Raw genomic sequence first — 25,136 nt, forward strand, 5'->3', positions numbered from 1 at the left:
GGACTCCAGAACTCCCACTTTTCCATGTATTGTAGCAAGCTTGGGCTGATCTGTGAATGGAGAGGAGCTGCTTCTGCACAGCTCTGTGACTAAATCAGATCGCACCTCACCGGGGTGCTTGTTTTACAGTATGTCTGAGGTTTTGGGCTGGTACAACTACCAGGTATTTAGTATTTCCAGTCCCCTCAGTAGGGACAGGTTCAGCACAATCCCCTGGTTTGGGACAGAAGGGCAGCGCTTTGTCCTTTCAGGAAAACCGTATTTGTTTTTAGATGCCTGAAGATAACTTTTATCAACATAAAATCTCGATTTTTGAAAGCATTCCTGAAGAGAAGGCAGGGCCCCTTCAGCCCCGGCCGCCCGGCCGCCCCTTCCCGCCGCGGCCGCTCGCTGTGGGGCCGGTTGGCTCCGTGGCCGTGGGGTTGGGCTGTGGGGCTGTGCCGCGGGTTCGGGCCGTGGCCGCGGGGCCGTGCCGTGGTGCCGTGGGCGGGCCGCGCCGGGCCCGGCCCCGGAAGCCGGCGCCGCTCAGCTGACAGGCGCTGCCGGGCCGGAGCGGGAAGATGGCGCTGCGGCCGGGACCCGGCGCGGGGGGCGCCGGCGGGGCGGCGGGCGGCGCGGGCGGCGGAGCAGCGGGGGCCGCCAGGTGGGTGGCGGCGGAGCACGGCGGGGACCCCGGGGAGCGGGGCTGGGAGGCTGCGGCCAGCGGGGTGTGGGGCCGCAGATGAGGGGGGGCGTGTGGAGAGGAGGAGAAGGAGGAGGAGGAAGACAGGTGGGGTAGAGGTGGGGGGTGTGGGATGGAGACTGGGGGTCACAGGCGAGCGATGGAGGGACTGAGGGGGACACAGCGGGGACAAGGATGCGGGGAACTGCGGGTTGATGAGGGGAAGAGGTGAGGGGGAGACCTGTGGGGTGGGGGTTCGGGGGACGGGTGGATGTAGGGGTCCGGGCCCAGGCGGGGGATGTGGGGGTCCCGGGTGGAGTGTGGGTGTCCTGAGAGGGGTGTGTGGGGATCCCGGGTGGGGTGTGGGGAATGCAGCCGTGGTGGTTTGACAGGTTGTATTTGCCCTTTGGGAGCCGCCTTATCCCCCAGTTGGTCCAGGCACGGGCAGTCGTAGCCCACAGGTTCCACAGTCTCAGATTTTGGGCTGGAAGGGGGTTTTGGGATTTGCCAGCCCTGCTCGGTGCCGCTGGTGCCGATAAGCTGGTTATCGCCACCGGGCAGGTTGGTGGCGGCTGCAGCCCTTGCTCGCTGCGGCGGCTGGGGGGGCTTCTTTTCTTTTCCCCTCCATCCCACAAAAGGCACCTCAGCAAAGAGAGAGGAGTGAGGAATGGTGTCAGGAGAAATAAACAGCGGTAAAAAAAGACGTGTGACCACGCCGTTGTGTTTTTGGAAAGGTTAGGAAGCTGTAATTCACTTCCTTTGAAGACTTAGTAATGTTGGGTTTTTACGTAGGCTCTTGCGTGCTGTTTATCTCTTGCCCTAATTGTAGGAAGGCTGGGTGAATTTTGCATTCAATTAAGGGAATTTAAGTTCATTGAGTTGTCTGGGATGCCTGAAGGCTGCGGTTTGTGGGTGTTTCAGGGGACGTGCCGGGGTGTCTGTCCCTGTCGGCCGAGCCGCTCGCTGCTCCGCGCTGGGGAACAGTCCCAGGGCTCTGGGATTCCTGGGGCGGGAAAAGCGGGAGCGCGTGTGTGTCTGTGCGGGTGGGATGGGACGGGATGGGATGGGACGGGACGGGACGGGACGGGACGGGAGGCAGTCTGTGTGTGTCCCACGTGTGGAAATCTGAAGCAGCTCTTGTGAGGGGCTGGGTGAACGTCTGACAGCTCAGAGCAACGCCGCCTGCTCCGCAATTTAATAGCAGAGTAACAAAAGTGCTGTTAGTGCACTATAGGTTTTGAAGAATAAAAGGGTTTAAAAATCCTTGTTGCCCATTGTTAGTATTTCAGTTTCTTTGAGAATGAAGTCTGGAGGTGAAGTTCCGTCCTCTGTGTCTCTGTGGGTTCTTTGCCTTATTTTCACTTCAATTTTTGTGGATTTCTGCCATTCAAAAGTATTCTGACAGTCTGTATGGTGTTGATGGAGTTGTACTGATTGGGAATGAAGGGGTTTAAAAGTCCACTTGTAGACAGGAAAATGTTACGTGTAGTTTGGAGCTTTTATAGTGTAGTACAAGTAGGATATTTTTGTGGGTTTTTTAAAGATGCTTTTATCTAACAGGGATTTTCAGATTTATATTACTGCTATTAGAGTTCTGTTGTAGGGCAGTTGCTTTGTTTTCCTTATGTTTATTTTGTTTTGTGCAGCATGTAACATGTATTACGCACTTGGTTACTGTGTTACCCGCAGTGTTGGGACTCGTTCCACGGGCCTGGGTGGTGCTGCTGCTGTTGAGAGCAAGAAATGTCTGCGAGTGCATTAAACCACTGTGGAGAAAACAGGGAGTGAGAAACTATATTCAAATAACATGCTGGATAATAGTCAACTAATCTATATGTTTCAAACATCTGGGGTGATAAGTTTCCATTGTGTAGAAAGCCTGTTTGGACATTTTGCAGCATAGTTCCCTGGCTGTTGATGTCCTTTCAGCCCCCACGTGGTGCGCTGGTCCTTACAGGCCGCTTCATTTAGCATACACATGCATATTTTTTTCTTATTTTGTTTTTTTAATGTTAATTCTCCTGGCAGTTTTCCATGTTGAGGTAACTAGAATTAAAATGTTTTCTATAAAGCCGGTTAGTTCTGACTCTTCTTCTGTCCCTGGGTGGTGATCGAGTTCAGAGGTTTGTTGTGGCACTTTGGTTCATCTCACAAACAGCTGGGCCTCAATTTGCTTCCTCAGCGATGAGAATCGGCTGCTCTAACTAGATGCGTATGGGCATTTCTTTGCATCTCTGAAAAGTAGTTTAGAAAGAAAGTTCCCGTTGCTTGACGAAGCGAGTTGCTGGGGTTCGTGGACGTGTGTGTGGCTGGTGTTGGCAATTACACAGCTCAGTCCTGGAGTGAGGGCCGTGACGAATCCAAGCCCTGCCTCCAGACCTCGCTTTCCTACTTCAAACTAAACTCTCTTCCAGTGCCCTCTAATTAGCTCTGGGGTTTTTTGTTTATTTATTTTTTTCCCCAACAGAGACTTATAAATTATTAGTCAGGAGCTCTGCAGGAAGGGATAAATATTTAATAGTCTGGCCTTTATTTGCTTCCAACAAGCAGTGGTACCTTGCCATGCTTGTTCAGTTTACATTACGTCTGCTGATTTGGAAGACTTCTTGTTGACTGGATTGCATAATAAGAAAGGAAACCATGAAGCTACAGATGCTTTTCCATACTTGTGAGCTTTTAAAAAATAACTTAATATTTCTTCATTCTGACAAAGCTAAGAATAGTGTATATGACCTGGAGCTGGTGGCGAATGTAGGTGTGTGTTGGTTGTGGAAGGAGAAATTAGCACAGTGGGGTCACGGGAAAAGAAGCAGCTTTAGTATTAAGAATATTTTGCGTTAGAGGGTGAAATGAAGAGTCATACGTGTTGTCTTGGTGACCATGTAACCTGCTGTCTAGTGGGTAGGTGCAATTTGCTCCTGGATAAATGCATAATTTAAATTCCTTATTTTACCTTAATACTCATATTACGCAGCTCTTCCATATTTACAAACCAGGCTGGCTTTCAGAACTTCCTGCAGGTTTTGAGAAGTGATGGCATTTTCTCCTCTACTCTTCAGCAGTTTCTTTTACATCCACCCTTGTGCTGGGGGATGTGGAATATCTCTAAGCGCGCTTCTCTTTCATGGTATTTTGATGTAACAGCTGCCTGGGACACTGCGTGGGGTTCTTGTTTGGTAAATTATTGCTGACGTGGGTTTCTGAGAGTTGCTTGCAAATGAGGCTTTTAAACGAGGTTCTTTTTTGCTCTTTGGCAGCGCAGCACACGCTTCTGTTTGAAAGCGAGGGTAACAGTTTCCATTCTGATTTCAGCAGTTCTTCCTCCAGGTGCACTTGGCCCTTGATATTTGAATGAATACCTTTTCCAAGGCGCTATTTTTCTTGTAATTACATGTAATTGAGAAAATGGAAACTCTGTTACTTTGTGACACTTGGTGTTTCACCAGGGGCCAAAATGCAGAAGTTGTGGGGTTTGGTGGATAGTTTATTTCTCTGCAGAAAACTCTGACTAAGCAGGTGAGAGCTATTGTTTGGTGCAGGTAATGGTCTTGCTGAATCACATCCTTCCAGCAGGAGATGCTTGTTCATCCTGTGGTGCTCGCGGGCCTGAGCGGTGCCGGCGAACTGCCCCGGTGCCGGCGAACTGCCCCGGTGCCGGCGAACTGCCCCGGTGCCGGCGAACTGCCCCGGTGCCGGCAAAGTGCCCCGGTGCCGGCAAAGTGCCCTGGTGCCGGCGAACTGCCCCGGTGCCGGCGAACTGCCCCGGTGCCGGCAAAGTGCCCCGGTGCCGGCACTAATGGGTGATGTCGATGAGTCAAAGCCGTTGCAGTGCAGCTGTGGAGGATAAGGTCTATTTCTTCCCAGCATTGCAGGCGTTCATTTATATTTGCATTAAAATGATAGACTTTGACGTATCCTTTTTTCTTCCTCCAGCTTCATGTTTCCTGTTGCAGGTGGTCTGGGCCCCCCTCAAGGTATGTATGAACTTATCATTTTGAGCACAAAGCTCTTGACTTTGTTTAGATGCATTAAACAGCTTAAAATAGTTCTGCACTCATGCTCTGAAGCGTGATTATTAATTTAACTCCGTAGCTGTTGTTCCCCTTGAATTCAGTCCTGGTGAGCTGACTCTTGCAACTCTATTTATACAATTTCTATGCGATGTTGAAGAAGCGGTGTTAGCAGAACGTAGGTTAAAGATCTAGGGAAAGTACATCTTCCTTTTTAACCTGAATTTGCCTTTAAGATTTTTGTGTTATTTTGAGTCTGGTGTTTAACCTCTTTGTGCTTCATGTACCAGCCGTGTATGCCCGTATTGTGTGGGTGTTGCAAGACCTGGTAAATATTTACAAAGCACAACAAGACCCTGGGACAAGAGTCACAACTTGGGTGGAAAGTATTAATACAATAGGAGAGCCTCAACCTTAAATTTCCTTTGTTCCCATTCCCGTTGCAGTGCTGTTTGTTTAATTAATGGAGAATACAGAGAGAACTTGTAGGGAAAGTGGAGGATTTTCTTATAAAAATCCCAAGGACTGATTTGTGGGTTGTTCCCGAGTGTGTCTTGTCCCTCGTGGAGTGTTTTTGTGTATGATGTTCAGTTATGGAATTTTATAGTTATCTCATGGTGTGCTGGTTAACACTCTATGTTGGCGTATATCTCCTAAGACAGCAAAATATGAGCTATGAAAATAGCGAAATATAATCCACTAGGCTTTATTCAGTGAATTAATACATTCCAGCTTGATGTGTCCAATTTTGTTGAAGTTTAGCTTCTACTGACAAATGTTGTAACCATTCTAATATATGTAGTGGGATAATTAAGCTACAGGCAAGTTATCCAGCCAGATCAGAGTGTGCAGTTGCGGTGTGCAATAATGAATGTGTTTCCCAAGACGTATCTTCAAAAGCGGCCAGATTGTAAGTTTTCCCTTTCCAGAGAAACAGACAATTATCAGCACCAGTCAAATCTTAATTGGCAATGACTCTTTCAAAAATCATATGGAAATAAACCCACAGACAATCCTGAGGATGGTGGGAGAATCCGTCAGCTGAGTTATTGGGAAAGCCCCATCACGTTTCTTCCCTTACACTGACCAGTAGCTAAACCAAGGGGATTCTGTGGCTGCTTGCAACGTAGCTTTTTTTTTTGATTTACTTTTTAAACCATCCTACAAGACTGAAAGTTTTTGTCCTTTGCTTTGCTGGTTTAGTAAAGGGAAAAAAAATAAAGAGAGAGATGGAAAACAAAAGAGCTTTCAGACTAACTGGGAGCTTACCTTGTTTGATGTTCCATTGCAGGGATGATTCCTATGCAACAACAAGGATTCCCGATGGTTCCTGTCATGCAGCCCAACATGCCGGGCATGATGGGCATGAATTACGGTTCTCAGCTGCCTCCTGGCCCCATGACCATGCAGGTTTGTGGCGATGGGACGTGGGGTGCCCTGGGGTACCCGGGTGTCTGTCAGAGGTGGCAGCTGGTGCCACAGCCCTCCCAGCGCTGCCGTGGGCCGAGCGGGTGGAACGTGGCTGCAAACTGAAGCGTGGGTGTCAGTCCGTAGTGGGACATCGTATTTTATAGTAGTCTCTTGGGAGATATTTCTGACAATTTCAACAATTCTCCAGGTTTTGTTGGGATCTGGATAGAGAGGGTGGGGGAGTTTGACACACGTTACTCACTGTTGTCGAGAGAACTGAGGGTGCAGTGCGAGGACAGCAGCAAGAATATTTAAAGTAACTTGAACATTATAGAGCCCACTCAAAGATGTCAGAATCTGCGCTTTGATTTCATGATACGTGTTATGACACCAAAGTGTGGTGGGAAGCGTGGCCTCTGAACAGGAAAGGAAACAAAAGCGTTGGCAAGATGCTGAAAATCCACCACATGCCACCTACTCCACAGTGTGGTTAGTAATAATATCGAATCGTTAAGTAACTAAAACTTAAAACTCCCAGAACACGCCTCTTCTAGGGTTTTAATTTTGTTTCATGCTTTTTCTTCTTTGCTTTGGTTTTATGTACTTACCATGAAGGTGACATACCATGTAGTATTTTAAATGAGACCTTTATAAGCTGATAAGAAGTGTCTGTGTACACAGTCTGATCATGACCAATTCTCTGAATTGTTTTAGCCCTTCGTAACTCCAATGCTGGAGTTAATAGAATTAAGTTTTGCAAGTGCAGGTGGCAATTCATAAGCTTGCTTTACAAATACCTTGTTCTAGGGAGCACAGAATCTCTTAAATGTGCTGTATTTCCCCACGTGATGTTCTCCCATTGGTCCTGCGTCCTGTGTTTCATTCTCATTCTTTCTCTTGCTTAGAGTAACTTTGTCTTTAACTCTGCTGTTGCTAATTGAGGAGTAAGAATGAGCTACGAGTAACTTATAGTATGTTTTCTCTCCTTTAATCTTTTGTTTTCTCTTTAGCACCATATGTGCTTATGTACAAATTTGCACTTTGCTGCAGTTTAATGTTTTGGCATGGCTTCGTAGCCAAATTGTTATGTGACAAACAGAATTCATTGGATCTTGCCATCTCCTTACGCTCCCTTCCCACTCCCTCCTGGAATTTATTAGATTAGGTTTGTAGAATTTATAGTAGGAAGATGTTTTTATAAGAGCTGGTCTAAAAATAATAAACAACTTTTGTTCTCTTCCTACGTGTTTTGATACCAAATACAAAATGGTTAGGAAAGTAAATTATTTTCTGACTCCTCCTATATTAGGCAAACTTTGCTGCTCTCTCTGCACCAGAATGGATGTAGCAGCAACTGTTTCTGCTGTGGGTGCAGTTTATTGAGACAAGTCTCCTCTTGGCTGTTGTTGTATCCCGTCCTTCTCCCCTGGATAAGCTGTGTTTGCCCAGTGACCACACTTTGCCAGCATCCATCCTTGGTTAGGAGCGTGCCACTCCAGCAGGGAATTTAGAAGTGTTATGCAGTCACTTAGGACAGGAAACAAAACCTCCAAGTAAACCCAAAAGCACGTACCTTCCTGCTCTTGAGGTAGGTTGCATGGCTTTGAAGCTTTGATTTTGGTGTTGGAATCCTTTATGAAGCACAAGTGGCTCCTGAGAGGGAGGAGTGCCATCTACTGAGGGAGCAGCGCTCTGCTCCGCCGCAGCTGCGCCGCGCTAGATGCTGCTCACCAGCCCTTAATGCTCTGCGTTTGTGACACCTCCCTGCTTTGCGGTCTGGCTAAGTGTAATTGCCAGTGGTTTAGCTTTCCCTATGGAAAAAGAACCCTCTCGGGACTTGTGTGATTTCTTTCATTCCAGGGCGGCATGGCCTTGGGGCCGATGCCAGCGACCGGGATGCCTTACATGGGCCAGGCGTCGTTCCTGGGGATGCGCCCGGCAGCCCCCCAGTACAGCCCGGACATGCAGAAGCAGTTTGCTGAGGAACAGCAGTAAGTGACACTTTCCTGACTTTTGGGAAATGTTAAGGGAGAGATGTAGTCTGGAGGGGTAATCCACACAGGAAAAATATTGCTAGTTTCTCTAGCAAAGTAGTCTGTTTAAGGCTGTGGAATATTGTTGAGGTGATTCCGTTGCATTTGAAGGCTATTTATGAGGTTAGTAGTGGCTGTCATACAGCTCCAAGAAGAAATGTGTGCACTAAGCCATCTGAATTTGGGACAGAAGAAATGGAACAATGAAGCAGAAGCTTGCCATGAAAATTGTAATGAAGAGTTATTTTTAGATTTTTTTTTAAAAATCATTTTGCTTCAGGAAGAGGTTTGAGCACCAGCAGAAATTCTTAGAAGAAGAAAGAAAACGGCGCCAGTTTGAAGAGCAGAAACAAAAGCTGAGACTCCTAAGCAGCGTGAAACCCAAGGTACATCCTGGAAAACAAGTGGGCTGTTTCTTTCTTCAGGTTTTTGTTTTTAAAGGCTTTTAATGGGATGGGCTTCTCAACAAGCAAATAAATGGGGAGCTTATATGAGACATCAGATTACATCTTGAACAGCATCTGGAGTAGTTAGTCTTTACATGCTCTTGGTGTAATGTTGAACAAAGTCTGGTTTGAAACTGAAACCAGCTTTCCAAAAATAAACCAACGTGCAGTGTAACATTTGGGAATAGATTGACTTTCTAGAATAGAGAATGTTCGTTTTGTTGTTTGTCGACTTTGGACAAAGTTGTGGACATTTGCAGCTCGAAGGGTCTTGTCGGTGAGAACAGAAATAGCTGAGTAAGGTTTGTATATTGCTTCTGTACATTAAGCTATGGCTAAAGACTTGAAAACACCGTTGTGCTGTAGTCTGCAAAATAAATGCTTTCTAAAGATGGGAGTTAGTGTTGATAAGCTTCAGGAAGGCACCGCTGGAGGAAAAACAAGTGTAAGAGCAGGCACTGCTGATGTTTGTACTGAAGAAGTGTGGATATTGAAAGAAAACTGCCCTGTCCTGTGAATGTTCAAAGATGTGTTCTGTGGTGTTTCAGACAGGTGAAAAAAGCCGGGACGATGCTTTGGAAGCCATTAAAGGAAATTTAGATGGTTTTTCTAGAGATGCTAAAATGCACCCAACACCAGCATCACATGCAAAAAAGCCAGGTTTGTCATTTTTCTCATCTTCCAACTGAAAATAAAGCTCTGGTGTTTGGAATCCTCAGCAGGGGGAACTAATTCCAAGAAATACTTTTATTTGGTGGTACAAAGTGAGCGGATTGACTGTTTTGTAAAATGAAATGTCATCCTAGCTACTGTTTGCTTGGTCAGGTTATGAGGGTGAAATATTAGATATCAGCGTTTATTAGAAGACTTGAAATCTTTAAAAGAAAGCTTAATGTGTTGTGCCTGATGTGAAATATCATGGAAATTGATAATGCGTTTGTTCTTTTCTAGTCAAAGCATTAATTAATATTTTGCAGAGTGCTTTTGAAGCTGAGAAGTGCTGTACAAGTGCTAAGAATGATCAAAACATTGTATAATTAATTCAATGTGCTATAACAGCTTACTGGAGTCCCGCTGCCTGGGCATGGCCAGACCAGAGCCTTCTACGTTCTCAGTAATTACTCCATTTGTAACAATTGCTCCTAGAGGTTTCCTGTGGGTTGTGGGATGGTTTGTCCTGCGTCCAGCCTGACACAAAGCTTATTTAGACAAGCTTTTTCCTGTGTCAAATGTTTACTGTGGATTTACTCTTTGATAGTTTTGAAGTTACAGGTGGTTTCTGACAAATTTGCCCGAGTAGCTATGCAAGGGATCAGACAGCAAATTGCCTAAATGAGTACACATTTCCTATGGATCTTACGATAGATTATTGAGCTTTTGAAGATAGAATGCCTCTTCGAGCGAGAATGCCCCTGTGTACACCCTCGTTATGTCCCGTTTGAAATATTACCTCAACGCTTGTTTTGACCCGGTCTGTTTAGAACAAACTGAATGCTTCCGTAGCCCTGATAGGAATCAAATTTCAATCAGTGTGTTGACATCATAAAAATCTGGGAGAGGAGACGCGTGGTTGGAAGAGGCCGCTCAGTTTTACCTCGTGTGTGTTATGCTGACAACATTAACTCCACACGTCTCTCCGATAATGCATCCACTGTTTCCCCCGCCCATCCGCTGTGTGAACCTGCCCTTTGCCACTTTTCCTGCCTTTCCACCCGTGGACCTTTTTCCTCATCACTTTGCGTTGTGTCTTCATTCCATTTTACAGATCATCCCACATCATCCCATTCTGCTGTATCTGTTTCCCACTCTGCCTTCCCCGATGATGAAGAATTTAGTGACTTTATCCAAGGGCCCGTTGAACCCCCCCGCGTGGCGCCCGCAGCCGCCCCCCAGCCTCTGCAGCCCACGCGCCCTGCTGCCGAGGCCGGGCAGCGCCTTTCCCCGCAGGCTGTGCCCCAGCCTGGCCCTCCAGCCCCGGGGTTTCCCATCCCGCATGCTGCAGCTGGCCAGGGTCCTTATTTCCCTACCTCTGCATCTTCACCCAGTATCCGTAAAACAGGTAACTCTAACGTATCTTTTTTATTTAACATGTCACCTTCTGTCATAGAGCTACGCAGAGTCTTTATTTGTTTTCTTGGGTTGTATTTCGGTCTGGCCCAAGTAATACTTGGGCAATTAAGTAGAAACCTGAGCCATGGGAAAAGAAGAGTTAAGTCCCCTTCTCCTTCCCTTAGAACTGCGCTGTGAAAGCAAGTCATGTGTGGGTCCAAAGATCACCCAATATACATATGATTGATCTGAAGTGAATTAAGTCTTGTGTGCTAGCATCTTTGTAGCAGAAAATGATACATTTAGGTGGTGGTATAAAAAATAACTATTATGCTGATGTGGAGCACTTGTGTTCTTCCTCTCTTGGAGGGTAAATGGATGTTGGTGAGATTAACATGAAGAATTTTGCAGATATAGGTAGATATTGGATACTTCTGCTACTGATGCCTAGGTAATCTTACAATGGCAATTCCAATACAGAAAGTAGTTTAATGTATTCCTTCTACTTATTGCTTTTTGGGTTTTGAATTTGTTGTGCATGCATGGTAAGTAAAGGGCAGAATCAGGCTCTGAAAGTGTTTGAACAGGGTGGTGCTACTGGTCTGAGCTGGGGCAGATACTCATCTTGATAACGCACCGGTGCTACCAATGGTACTGTCCCTTTGAAACTGTGGAATTGTGATCCAGGTGGTGAATAACAGAATGTAAGTGATTCCTCCTGCTGTTTATTCAGGCTCTTCCTTGGAGGAGAAAGTCTTAGATAATGGCTCAAATGAATCTGAACAAGAGCAAAGCAAACTTAAAACATCCGAAGTTGGGCACAAAGCCTCGGCTGCAAGCCACGGTCATCCCAGTCTGCCCATCACTGGCTGGGATGATGTAGGTGCACACGAAAGGGGTCCCACTGCTGCAGAGGTGCACAAGGCTTCAGAACAAAACAGAGCAGTTGAAGAGTGTGGTGAGCAAACAAAACACTTGACAGAATTTCAATCTAATAAGGTGCTGCTTGAATGCTAACACTCTGTACACTAATTCTAAGGCAAATCCTGCATCATTTTGCTCTGAACGCCTGCTTGAGTAATTTGTCAGTGCCTCTTGCTCCTTGCTAAAAGTGTAACAACTATGATTTTGCTCTGAACTTTTTCCACGTGAATTTACTGCTGTAATCACTTTTAACGTGTTTGTTTAATCAGGTCTGCTGTTTTAAAATATTCTGTTATCTTCCTTGGGGAAAAAGAAGTCCTCTCTAAAGATTGTTTTTCTTTTTAATTATTTAAGGAAATGTATTACTAAAAATGGTTGATTCCATAGTGGGTTTTCACCTTCTAACTTTGAGGGGATACAATTGTGCTAGGTTACAACTCTTAGCTAGTTACTACTTGTTTCTCAGACAATTTGCTGCTCACATGCTTTATGACTAAAACTATCCATGCTTTAGGGATCAACATTTCAAAAGCTGGACTAGATGAAAACTTTAAGCAAGCTTAGTTCCAATCTGGGCTTTACTAAAGCTGACCATTGACGGTTTACTTCTGTTTTGTTCCCATCAAAACGGATGCGAGGTCCCCGGTGCACCTTGGTCGGTGCTCTGACGTTGCACTCGAGGGTTGCGTGAACCGTGGGCTCCGCTGTAGTCAGGGATGGTAAAAATACATGTGGCCCTTCGCATAATCTCACTTTCCTGGGGGGTGAGAGGACGTGCTGTTACTGCCAAGTCATTCTAGTTATGGTGAAATACGTGTTGCTGTTTTTCCTCTGTGCACAGTGATTCCTCTGTGACATCTTTGCCTGAAATGCTAAATGCTACTGACCAAGTACGGTCTAGTGTCTGAGATTTTTATAGTCTGAACCTGTATATCCTAATACAACTGTCTTTTTCTTCCTGAATGGAATACGTTTAGGAGTTGGAGTGTTCCCTTCACAGGACCCCATTCAGCAAATGATGCCTCCTTGGATTTACAATGACAGCTTGGTCCCAGGTAAACCAGAAAGTATGCAACGTAGAGTGTGAATGCACCTGTGCTTTACGCTGCCATTTATCAATCCAAGTATTATTCTTCAGTCACCACATGAATCCTATATCTTCAATACGTTAAATGTGGTTCTATCTGTGTTTGAAGTATGGATTTTATTTATTTTAAATGTTTTATCTAGAACTTGTTACAACAGAGGTTATACCAGTAGCAGTTGCATTGCTGAGAATACTGCTTTTGGGGTAGTCTGGTTTTCGGCATGTCTTGTAATTAAACAGGCTCATTTCTTAAGGCTGTTTATCTTACTTATGCAAATCACTCAGTAAACAGAAAATGAAATGCTGTAGTAAATACTGATTGCACTGAGGTTTAAATACATAAAGCTGTTTTAACTATCTATAAAAAGATTATCCCACAACTTCATTAAAGAAACATGTTTTGAAATAGAGCACTAATTGTATTTTTTATAAAATATTTCTTTGCTTGTTTTAAACTTGTCTGTAAAGACCATCCAATAACACATTTAGATGAAACATGACCCAATACAATGCCAGAATGCTCCTGCCTTGCCTTACGCTTTCATTGCCACTAATTGGATATAACATGGACTTTGAGACAAAATAGAAAAGCCACCTTAAATTCACCTGAAAACAGCCGTAGTCACTGTCTAATACTGACTCCCTCTTTACAGAGTTGTATAAGAAAATTTTAGAAACCACTTTGACTCCTGCCGGCATAGACACAGCGAAACTCTATCCCATACTGATGTCGTCTGGGTTGCCCAGGGAGACCCTTGGACAAATCTGGGCGTTAGCCAACCGCACGACCCCCGGGAAGCTCACCAAGGAGGAGCTCTACGCCGTCCTGGCCATGATCGCCGTCGCTCAGGTACAGCCAATGCCATGGAAACCAGTGCAAAAAGGGAGTTCACCAATCTGCCACTGATTGTGTGTTGGCACGACTGGCTGTGAACCACACCTGTAGTAAAGTACTCCTGCTTTTGGAGTCCAGAGCAGAAACTCCCCTTGTACCTTTGGTGGGATTATAATTACATCCCTTGCTCCCTTGCACTTACGTTTCAGTTACTTCTTTCTTTAGTGTCAGTTGAAGATAGTTGTTTGATGTGCCTACCAAACACATGTCTATGTATTCCTGGTAGAAAATACTGGCTGTTTGTCTTCTGTTGTACACGCCTATGTTTTCCTCAAACGATACGGTTCCTGTGAACAGCTAGACTCGCCACATCTCTCCTGCACCAGGCAGGTGTCGGTACTCTCTGTGTAACCCCAGCGGTCAAGGTGTTGAATATGATTCACTTGTAGAGGCTCTTTATGGCAGGTTTTGATTTGGAAGGTTTATTTGAAGCTTGACCAGTACCCTGTTCTTTCGCAGTCTCAGTAATACAAGCTAGAAACTGGAACCGAGAACGCAATATGCCTTTTTGTTGATGTGTATGTGGTTGTGTCTGCTTTTACAGAGAGGAATGCCTGCAGTGAGTCCTGATGTGCTAAACCAGTTTCCAGCTGCCCCCGTTCCTACTCTAACTGGGTTTCCGATGGCGCTGCCCGGCGCGGTGAGCCAGCAGCCCCTGCTGCCCTCGGCGCCGCCGGGCTCCGTGCCGCTCGGCATGGGGCCGAGCGTGCTGGGGATGAACGTGCCGGCACCGGCCGGCGGAGCTGCGGCGCAGCCCTCGGGAGCCTTCCTGCCGGCCTTCCCGCCCGCACAGGTCAGCTTGCTCTTCTGCGCGGCAAATCTCGCTTGGCCTGGAAAGAGAATTAGCCTGACCCTTTCAAAGCTGCGTAGTGACAGCGGGCTTGAAGTCAGCAGCAAAAAATGGAGCTGAAATCTAGCACGTCGTGTCTGAAAACGTGAAGTCACGGCACTAAGAATGTTATTTCTTTCTGTTTCTTTCTGGTGGCATTAGTAGAGGTACAAAAGCTGCCTCCATTACAAACTGCTTGCAATGAAAGAGGATTTTCATTGTAATTAGAGTTTTGTAATGCACATGAAATGGAATTTTAAGTTAAACTACACAACAGACTATTAGGAAATATTTCTTCTGATGCTTTTGCTGTGTGTGTTGATTTTAAATTTTTAATATTTGTCATGTAGTAAAAGATGACGTGGCTATGATTAACTATAAGTTTCATGTGAAAGGAATAGAGGTCCTTCTGTTGTTCATGTGTACCCCTTGTAATCCTGTACACCTTGTGTGGTTTGGGTTGGGTGAAGTGGAAGCACTGACCGTGCTAATTTTGCTTGCTAATGTTGAAAGGTATTTTTTTTAATCTCCCCCCACTTGTCAGTCACATTACTCGGAACTGCTCTCATGCTATATGACCATTTAAAAAGACAATATAGCAACTTACATGTCGTTTGTAATTCAGGTGGTAAAAGCAGAAGATGATGACTTCCAGGAGTTCCAAGATGCTTCAAAGTCTGGCTCCCTGGATGACTCCTTCACTGATTTCCAAGGGGATGGCGCTGGCTCCTCCAAAGCAGCTGGTTCCCAGCACCGGAGCAGGTAGGAGATGTTTGATTTCCACCCCTTCAGTATTTTAGAATTCATTTAAGAAAGGAAATGTTTTCCTCTTTTGTTGGTAGCTTTCTAGTCTGTGATTTTCTTCTATCGCCTGACTTCTACTCTGACAGTTTCTTTTGAAGGTTGTTACGACTACAATTAGGCTTCCTGAATCAAAACTGACATTTGATGTGCCATAGGTGGCTGGCCGTTCTTTGGCATTCTAGTCAGCGTGCTGAGGGAAATTGCATTTACGAGGTGTGGGGATAGGTTTTCAAGTGTTTATACCACCGCACAGGCAATTGAAAGTTACTTCATACTGTGCACTCAGGCGAAAATCTTACATTAAGCTGTTCAGAAAAAATCCGGCAGTATGGAGGAGTTCTGCGCTGAGTGCATGTGCTTCATTAAAGTATGAGCCCGTGCTCGCTGGGCTTGATAGAAACCATTTGCTGACATCAAGGTCTTTCTTCAGGCCCTCGATGTGGACCCCAAAATTCCTGCAAAGAGCTCTTAAATGACAGAACTCCGGTGGACAGGGCGTTTGTTATTTCTGTTGTTTCTCTGGCCAGTGCTTGAATTTTCAATAACTGACTATAGATCTCAGTTGAAATCTCATTCAGACTTTGGCAGTCTCGGCTTTTCGTCTGGGCGACTGCCAAAACGGAATTCTGGATCGGGCAAATTTTGTATCACAAAATAAGCAAGCACGTTTGCTCCCTTCCAGAGTTTACAATTAATCTTTCAGAGTCCTGCGATTACAGAATTTCAGTGTTGTTTCTTGTAACTGTAACGCACCTCCCAGGTGTCTGACTGTAGGCAGACAGGTTTTCTGGGGCCGAACTGGCTGTTCTCAGCCACAGGTACACCTGGCGCTTTCCAGGTAAGCACTGATCGCTCGTTCCTTCCTCACCAGTGGCGTCAGACGGGGATGCTAAAACAAATCGTTCTGGTACACTGTGCCTCATGGTGCTCCATGTAAGAAGTTGAATTTTGCTGATGTCAGTCAACGCCACGTGCATCTGAAGATGCTCAAAGTGTATCTTTATATGTATTAGATGTCATTTTGCAATTCAAGCTGTTCTGTTACTGAAAGTTTTAACAGAAACGTTGTTTGTAAATTCCACAATGGGAAGTAGGGGATCATTAAAAAAACTTTAAAATGGTGTTTCTTTCTCACGGCAGCAATTCTCTTTATTCAGTTGTAAAAGTGCTCAGTTTTGAACAGAATGTTACAATGAGCTATAATCTAATTGCTTATGGAGCTTTATTTAAAAAACCCCATCTGTAGAGTACAGCTGATTAACCGTTACATTTGCCACGATTGCATATCTAACAGCCTGTTTTGCAGTGATGTGAAATTTAATTATATTACCAGAGCTATATTTTTTGACATTGTGCTGTCTGCAAGCACCACAGACTGTCGTCAACACGTGTGTGCAAGTGCTGGCTCTGTGTGCTGCTTGTGGGCTGCTGATAAGGAGATTTAAATGGCTCTGGAAAGATTCTTGCTTCAGGCTGAAGAACGACATAGAGACTCATTCACGTTTTCAATGTGCATGGTATTGAATGACATAAAGTCGAGGTAGAACGCATCATTCCCATGTAAAGGATGTTGTTGTGTGGAGCTACCAAGGTCTGATAAGGGGCTCGTGTGGAGGGCGAGCAGAGCTCTTGCACAATGTCTTCTACATCTTCCAGCAGACAGGGTGTTAGATTATTATGGCAGTTTTACTCTATAAAGTAGAGTGTGTTTATGTGCCAAATATTTCCTTATGTAACTGTGGACTCATCCTTATTCTCCTGTTCAGATACGTAAACTTGCTGATTTGCTCTGGCAGAAATTCAAGGTTATCCTTTCCGTCCTATTGAACAGTGCTTCCACTTGAGTCTCTTAATTTTGCGATATGTAATGAAATATAATCGAAAGTAGACAAGGTGAAAGTACGGAGCTGGCAGATCTCATGGAGTTTGAACTGCTGACTGTATCTAGTTCTGTCAGGGTGAACTGTCCGCGTGTTTTTCTGGCTGAAGTGCTGGTTACCAGCAGCGATTCCTGCGTGTGTCTGTGCTCGGCGTCAGCTCCCGCGCGCGGAGGCTCTGGAGTGTTTTGTTCATGTTTTGGTTCAAATTAAAGTCAAGAAGGGTGAAAATTAACTTCTGGCCTGAAGAAATATGGTTGAGATAAAGTGTGAATTCACTCATCAGTTACCCAGCTGCATCTTTACACGCTCTTATTCTTCATCAATATTGGGGTAGTTGACAGCAGGGTCTGGATTAAGAACTCTTTAGGGTACAAGCTTAGGTTTAGTGATCCAAATTGTGTAGTCATAACAAGAGGCTCCTTAAAATAAAACCTGGAAATGTAGATTTCTTATGGATAAATTAAGGACCTTTGCTTTTATCTCTGTTGTTTTTAGCGTTCCTGCTTTACTGCTGCCCCTCCCAGGTAATAAGACGCTCTCCTCAACTGATAAGTATGCTGCGTTTAAAGGAATTGCGGCCGAGAAGCCTCCTGAAAGTACAGCTGCTTTTGGAGGTAAAAGGAGAAATACACAACCACTATGAGCAATTTATTGCAATATTTCATATATCTTGGTTTTGATAAATTATTAATATTTACAAATCAAAGCAATTATGTCAATATAAAATTTATGGTATGAATTCCCAATATCTTTATGTAAACGTGCTCCTCTTCTCGTTTGCACTAGATGGTGGAGACAAGTACAGTGCTTTCCGTGAACTGGAGCAGCCAGCAGAAAGCAAATATTTAGGTAAGCATTATGGTTTTTGGAGCTGTTTTAACCTGGTTTTATGATTATTTTTATGGGCTGCAGAATTTCCATGGCTAGAATTCTAGAATAATGGTGCTTCTGCTCCTCTGAACCACTTAGCAGGAAGGCTCCTGGAAACGTAGTGTAATATACTATTGGAACAACCTACAAATTGTATTTCTAGATAATCAGCATGTCTTGTGGGTGATTCCGAGTTTTATTTTGAAATTATAATGTGGCTAGCGTTTGTTCATTTTAACTAAGGAGTAGTCTTAGAAGACAGAATAAGATGCTTCTGGACAAAATTGCAACTTTTTTTCTATTGTTAGGGCAGAATTTAAGCTTTTTATGGTCTCTGGTGCTCTAAGAATAAATCTGATCACTTTTTTGAAATCTGCGTTTGACTGGTTTTGATTGAGAAAATGGAACCTAGATGGCATCTGAGGGGCCACATCTGTGTGATTACATTTTATCTCTTTCCGTACATGTTCTAAAATACAGGAAATTCCTGTATTCGCCTGCTACCCAGGTCTGACCACTCTTAACCCTTTCACCAGCTTACATTTCTAATGGAAACGTTTGCAGTCCATCCGTAAGTTGAGTTTGCTGTGGTGTGTCAGTTCCGATCAGTGCGTAGCAGTTCTGCGAATATTGGTGGTGGTGCTGGTGAATTGGTTTGGAGGGGAGGGGGAATGGGAGAGTGTGTCAGGTGTACTCACGGTCCTTTGCTACTATTACAAGGAGTATCTTTTAAATCTTAGTTAGACTAGTTTAAAGTGTGACACTGTGTGGTAGCTTAAGAATTAAGTGTTAATGGTGTACTTCTAAAATAGAATAAAATCTGTTTATTGGACACTTAAAGTGTGCATCACTACTTTAAAATTACAAGTAGTCTAAATACTTATATGCTGGTGAATGGGTTAAACAACTCAGTGTTTTTCACGTTCAAAAGAAATTCCTTCCAAAAAATTGTGCATGAGCAGGAAAAAACTTATAAAATTAGTACATCAAAATATTGAATGTAAATTCGATGAAAACATTGTCAGCTCATGTTTAATCAGGTTTAAATTCCAGTCCTTACATAGTGCTGTGTTACGTTCAGTATGTAGTTAAGTAGAGGTGAGGAATCACACCGACTTCACGTGCAAGTCTGTCTGCAGCCTCCTCGTGAAACCAGAATCATCCTGAGCAGGAGCCAGGAGATGCCAGAGTTATTGCATTTACTGATCGCTTAACACCTTTGCACGTTTAAGTGAACCTGACAGAAGGAAAAGATGATAGATTAAAATGGGAGCTTAAAGATGTTCTAAACCGACATGCTCGGCCCCCAGCCTCTCAGCAGGGTTGCTTTCGTCTCAACCCTTTGCTGACGCCCCATGAAGAAACTGTGTTTAGGTAACATTTGGAAGGGAAGGAGGGGTGAACTGCTTCTGTTAGAAGACAAATACTACATTGGTATAAGTGAAATTCCAGATTGCATTCATTGCCTGGCAAATACGGGAAGGATGAGGTGAGAAAAAGAACAGATGTGGAAGCTGAATGAGACAGTACTGATCACCTTTTGAATCTACCGGTCATAGTTTGTTTTGATTTTAGCTCGGTGTAAAGGGGGTTTAATATGACTCCGAGGCTACTTGGAAGACTTAAGTGTTTGCTGGAATGAATGTTAGAATCACTGACCTGGAAACTTGTGTGGTTCATAGAAGTTGAGTTTGCAGTTCTATGTGAATCCTGAGGTCTTAATTTAAATAGTTTGCATAAAGACATCTGACATTGCATGGAATAATTTACTTGCTTGCATGGTGTGAGTATGATGTATTTGTTGTCACTGCAGTGTCTCATTCTTGCTTTTTGTTTTTATTCTCAGGAGATAACCTTGGAGAATTCAAGCCTGCAGGAACCGATGATGGTTTCACAGATTTTAAAACCGCTGACAGTATCTCACCGTTAGAGCCACCCACAAAAGACAAAGCTTTCCCCACGTCCTTCCCTTCTCTGCCCGTTCAGTCCAAACAGCAAACACAAGCAAAGACCTCTTTGAATCTAGCAGACTTGGATCTCTTTTCCTCCACTGCAGAAAACAAGCAGCCGTCCTTTCCACCCGCATTTAATACAACAAAATCAGGCTCCTTTCCTCCGCCGCCCCTTCCGTCTACCACCGCCCAACCAGCACCCGGCAAAAGTTCAAGCTTAGCTGATGACTTTGGAGAGTTCAATCTTTTTGGAGAATTTTCTAATTGCACGTCAGCCAGTGGACAAGATGACTTTGCAGATTTTATGGCTTTCAACAATAGCAGTGGATTTTCCGAACAAAAACCAGATGACAAATACAACGCACTTAAGCTCGAGGCCGGTCCTGCTGCTCAGTCTGGCTCGTCGGCCGGCGCGGTGAAGAGCGGGCAGAGTTCTGCCCCCACCGCTACGCCCACCAAGTACGATATCTTCAAACAGCTTTCTCTGGAAGGCGCTGGGCCGGGCTTCGAGGAGGCGAAGGACAGCACGCTTTCCTCTGGGAAGAGCGATGATGATTTTGCTGACTTTCACTCTAACAAGTTTTCCTCCACGTGCAACAGCGCGGATAAGTCACTGGTGGACAAGGTCGCAGCTTTCAAGCAGGCCAAAGAAGACTCTGCTTCGGTGAAGTCCCTGGATCTGCCTTCCATTGGCGGCAGCAGTGTGGGCAAGGAGGATTCTGAAGACGCCTTGTCTGTTCAGTTTGACATGAAACTGGCTGATGTGGGAGGAGATCTTAAGCATGTCATGTCTGATAGCTCTTTGGATTTGCCAACAGTTAGTGGCCAGCATCCGCCAGCAGCAGGTGAGGAACTGGTTAGATTGCTCTGGTAACGCAGGTGGCGGAGGTTGCAGTGTTCTGTCTGTGCTCAATTACAGTATTATGCACTAGCCTTTCAGCAGTGAGACACTCCTGGATCCGTGCGCCCGCCAGCCAGCAGCCCCGAGCAGGGCGGGGGGATTCTTTGTCTTAGAATACTATAAATAGGTAGTTGAAACTCCGTGCCAGTTTGGTTTTGACATTTGACAACATCGTATTACTGGTACCCGTTAGCTATTGGCACTTAAGGGATTCAAATGGAAAATTTTCTGATGCAAACAATGTAATTCCATTTATATTAGCGAGGTGAATGGCAGAGAGTCTCACTTTAATCCCTTGGTTTTGACAGAGTATTTGGCTTGGAGACGTAACCCGCTCTGCTCTAAAAGGGTAGACAGAGCACTAATTTGTGCTGTTAATGAAAAGCTGTCTAATCAACAACACCAGTATATTCCCGTTATGATGGGGCTTAATCTGTGTAGCCAGTATTTTGCAGGACTGCAAGTAGGAGTATTATGTACACTTTTTAGAGTTAAACCCTTCACTGGAATAGCTGTGCAAAGGGCCTGTAAATGCAGGTCTTGAGATTGGTAACTCTTGGGCCTAGATTTATAACCATGGGGCTTCTACTTTATCAGGTTTTCACCTTCTTTAATTTCCCTTTATGAAAGTCCTCCTGAGAGAGTGAATTGACCATCTCCGGCCTGATTGCATATCATAAAACAAATTTCCCAAGTGTCCTGCTTTTTCTTTCTGTATGTACATAGGAGATAAGATGTAGTTAAATGTTCTGTGGCCTTCAATAATACGGGAACCATTACTGTGTTCTAGCGACAAGTATTATGCAGTCAAAGGCTTTTCTGAACAGGAGAGAACATACAAACTGTAGATGTAAAAGCTGTTACTGCAAGAATTGGTTATTTCCATATGAAATATTTCTTCCATTTTTGCAGATATGGGTAGAGAAAATATACAGTACTGTAATTTTGCATTATATAATATTTTTAAGCAGGGGAGAGAATTAAGTTGGCAACTTTGACGTGGAAGATACTCTATAACAGGGTACAAAATATCAGGAATAATTTATTAGCAAAGACATTTAATTTTCATATTACTGCTTGGTAGAATTCCAGGTGGAGTGAGCTGTTAAGAACGTAGCACCTACAGTGGATTCTTGAACGTTTACTTTGGTTTTGAGAGCACTGTTTCCTAATATTTTTGTAGCCTCTTTGGTGGTGGTTTGACTGCGTAGCTGCTGTACGCGCGTGAGCTGGTGCCGCAGCAGTCTGTGATGAACAGTCGCCGTTTGTGGCAGGAGTGGTTTAGGCTTGTTTAAAGGGGTTAGCCGATCATGTGCTTGTTGCTAAACTTTTGAACTCCGAAGTATTAATTAGAAGCTATTTTTATTAAACTGAAGTCTGTATTCTCCTCTGGTGCCAAGTTAGCTGTTTTTCCGCAGGGAGTTGGACTCGGTTTAACTCTGGCTCTCGTAGCAGACTGAGCTGTTCGATCACTTCTGTGCTCATGTGGTCCTGTGTGTACGTTTGATGCATTTCAAGCTGTGAACTGCTGACGTTCAAGTCCTTTTCAGTTTACATAAGTTAAAAAGCAGGTATTTTTTTCCCCTCTTAATTTCCCTCGATCTGTAAATCTAATGTCAAAAAGGGACAGTATCCCTTTGTCGTCCTCGCTGTGCGGAAGGGGAGACGAGGCGTTGGGAACCGTGTGTTTGCAAGCACCGTGCAGCATCTCCGGCGAAACGGCAGCGGGACAGAAGGGTGACAGACAATTTGACTGTCCTGACAAACCGGTACAGAGCTCTTTATCCTTTGGTCGTTGGGATTTCACGCTGCACAGCTGCCAGGGCTGCACAGGTAGGGTGGTTGCTTACCCTGGGAGTTAGAAAGAAATGGTTGAGTTGCTTCCCACACGACAGACTTTGGAATCTGGGGAGGAAAGGTTTTCAGTTCTGCTCTCTCCAAAGGGGATACTGTCTCTTTAAACTTTGCTATAATTCTTTGTGTGGAAGGTGGATTATACTAATGTTGCCTGATTTCTCTTGCATTTTACTTCGTATAACCCTTTGAGCCCTGGCTGCATGCTGTTACTTTCAACCAGGCTGCTTCTTTTAAACCAAATTTAAGTTCCCTCCAAGACAAAAGCATTTTAATTAGCACCTCCTCGTGTCCCATGAAGCTGATTTGTTCTGCGTGCCGCCGAACGCTGCAGCGAGAGCGTACCCTGGCGCGGCTATCCTCAAAGGGTTATCCATTTGCTGCACTGACAAATCTGTAAAGTACCTTTTTCCTTGGCATTATTGGAGATCTCTGTATATTTTAGTCAACTTCAGGTTTTTTGCTGCTTTTCTAATGTCTAATTCCAGCTAAACATTTCCTGTGTGAATGTGCCTTCTCAGATCTGCTTTGATATCTTTCTTCTGCAAGTATTGACCTGCATGCTTTATTCTGATAACGCCCTTACGAGCTCCTGTGTACCACTATCTTTTGTGATTTGTAAGTCCTGCTATGTTAATAAATATTATCTTGGCATATTTTGAAAACGTGGGGATGTGTGTGATTTGTTGCAAACCAGCACTGTCTCTCTTCTTCCTGAGCCATCCAAAGTTTAAAGCCATAGTATCCCCTGCGGCTGTGGTGCCTTTCTCTTGCTGCTCCAGCACTTCGGCCTCGCTCCTGGGCGCTTCTGAAACCTGCTGTATCTGGCTGAATATTTCTTGAAAGAGCAGTTTTTGCGAGGGGTTGAGTCGAGGAAATGTGTGGCTGGCAGGTTGGTTCTGTGCGGTGCTTTTGAGGGTGCGCTGGTAGTTCAGACTCAAGACAAATGCTGTTTCCTCTGTCCTGTTGTCTCATCCGGATTTCCCCGCTGCCAGCCAAGGTTATGAGACACCTTTGTGTTGCTGTCCAGGCCTTTATGACTAGGAGCCCATTAAACAATGTGCTGATATTTATTTAGCTAATCTAGAGTGAGTTAATCAGTGCCCCAAAGTAAAGGGCCCGGCTTCCTTTTTCTGTTTGGGAACTCCTGCCTTACTGAATATTGAAGCTTTCAAACATAAATGACAGCTGCAAATCTGTGTCACGTAATTATGTCACTTTGAATTCCTCCAAATCCTGGGTTGCTAACAGTTTGGAATTAACGGCAAATTAGCAGACAAGGCAAAAAGCTAAAAATAATTGAGATGTGGAGTAAAGTTAAAGCGTTAAACCTGTGCAAACTGGGGCTTTGTGGTTCCTGGCCATAGAGCAAAAAACAGACCAGAAACCAGGAGATGGTTTTTCTTCTTTACACTGATCTTGAGAGACTTTAAAAGGAAGAACCAAACCAACACCTCTGTTTCATTCTGGAGAAGCAGCCCTGGAGCTTGTTAGACTAGAGGCTCGAACATAAACCTGAGAGACTTAATTCTGCAGGGCTTGTGCTATTAGTATTGGTTCAGTTAATCATATCTGGAGGAGGGAGAGTGATGTTCATGACTATACTTTATTACATTTTTGCCCAGACTTGACAGTCAAATTCACTCGCTCTCATTTAGGATAATTCTGCAAATAGAAGAGCTCAACAACACTTATTTCTCCTGCAAAGGCCTCTAAGAGGAGGGTGCGAACGTGTTTGCTGAGACCGGCCCAGCCGAGCCAGAGGGCGCAGAGACGCGGGGTCTTTATTCTGCCGTGAAGTGGTGTTTATCACAATAATTATTTAAGAATAGCAAATTCTTTAATGTAGCAGCTCTGGGTTTGAGCTGTTGATGCTGTTCCACCAGGAACAGACCCCGCTGCCACCTGTACCCCGACTATTGAACTGTTACAGTTCACCCCTTACACCATGTCTGCCTGAATTTGCGCAGAGAATCCTGAATCTTAGTTAGTGAATAGTTAAAGTATCATTCTGCGTTCTCTGCCGTTAGCCACTGGTTGCAGGGTTCCCACCGCTGCTGCCCATCCTGCCCGTCCTGAGCCAGGGTCCCGTCAGGACCACGCTGACCCGGCCCGTAGAAGTGTGCTTTCAGCTCAAAATCTCACCAGTTATCAAAGGAATCGTTCACAATGGAATGTGAATGCGCAGATCTTCACAGAAGGATCATCGCTCTTCCTTTTCATTTAGTGGTGAACACTGAAACAACGGTGCTTGAATCTTTGGGTGTTGGAGTCAACACATGTTAGGAAAAAAAAGAGGTGGCTTAGTGCGCTGGGGTGTTTTCAGGATCCCAGGATTAATGACAGTTGGCTGACATTCTGGAGGTTATTCTGGCACTCTCTTTCATGCTAGCGAAGCTTTCATTTAACTTCTTTGAACAAAACCATATATTTGAGAGCACAAGGTGTGGTTTCTTGTGATAAATTACCGATCCCTTGCAAGTCAGCTCCTTTTCACCTCGGAGCCGTCTTCCCCTCCAGTTTTGCCACGA

General features: G+C 44.6%; 1 protein-coding gene across 6 annotated transcripts in view; it reads left to right on the forward strand.

Annotated features, from left to right (window-relative positions):
- The first annotated feature begins 510 nt into the window (after positions 1-510).
- The window catches only part of SYNRG (synergin gamma), a 32,651-nt gene continuing 8,025 nt past the window's right edge, over positions 511-25,136 (forward strand). For 2 of the 6 annotated variants that reach the window (XM_065036707.1, XM_065036708.1), the window contains exons 1-15: positions 511-643; positions 4,595-4,635; positions 5,963-6,081; positions 7,942-8,072; positions 8,395-8,500; positions 9,109-9,220; positions 10,326-10,619; positions 11,343-11,567; positions 12,511-12,588; positions 13,274-13,470; positions 14,060-14,308; positions 14,970-15,106; positions 17,524-17,642; positions 17,815-17,877; positions 19,745-20,695. In XM_065036707.1, coding sequence (XP_064892779.1) covers positions 561-643; positions 4,595-4,635; positions 5,963-6,081; positions 7,942-8,072; positions 8,395-8,500; positions 9,109-9,220; positions 10,326-10,619; positions 11,343-11,567; positions 12,511-12,588; positions 13,274-13,470; positions 14,060-14,308; positions 14,970-15,106; positions 17,524-17,642; positions 17,815-17,877; positions 19,745-20,695 — 2,905 coding nt within the window. In that variant the 5' untranslated portion in view covers positions 511-560. The remainder of the gene's footprint in view (positions 644-4,594; positions 4,636-5,962; positions 6,082-7,941; positions 8,073-8,394; positions 8,501-9,108; positions 9,221-10,325; positions 10,620-11,342; positions 11,568-12,510; positions 12,589-13,273; positions 13,471-14,059; positions 14,309-14,969; positions 15,107-17,523; positions 17,643-17,814; positions 17,878-19,744; positions 20,696-25,136) is intronic. The other 4 variants (XM_065036711.1, XM_065036712.1, XM_065036709.1 and 1 more) reach the window with 3 other exon arrangements.

The sequence above is a fragment of the Columba livia genome, chromosome 20 (genome assembly GCF_036013475.1).
Source record: "Columba livia isolate bColLiv1 breed racing homer chromosome 20, bColLiv1.pat.W.v2, whole genome shotgun sequence".
NCBI classification, from domain to species: domain Eukaryota; kingdom Metazoa; phylum Chordata; class Aves; order Columbiformes; family Columbidae; genus Columba; species Columba livia.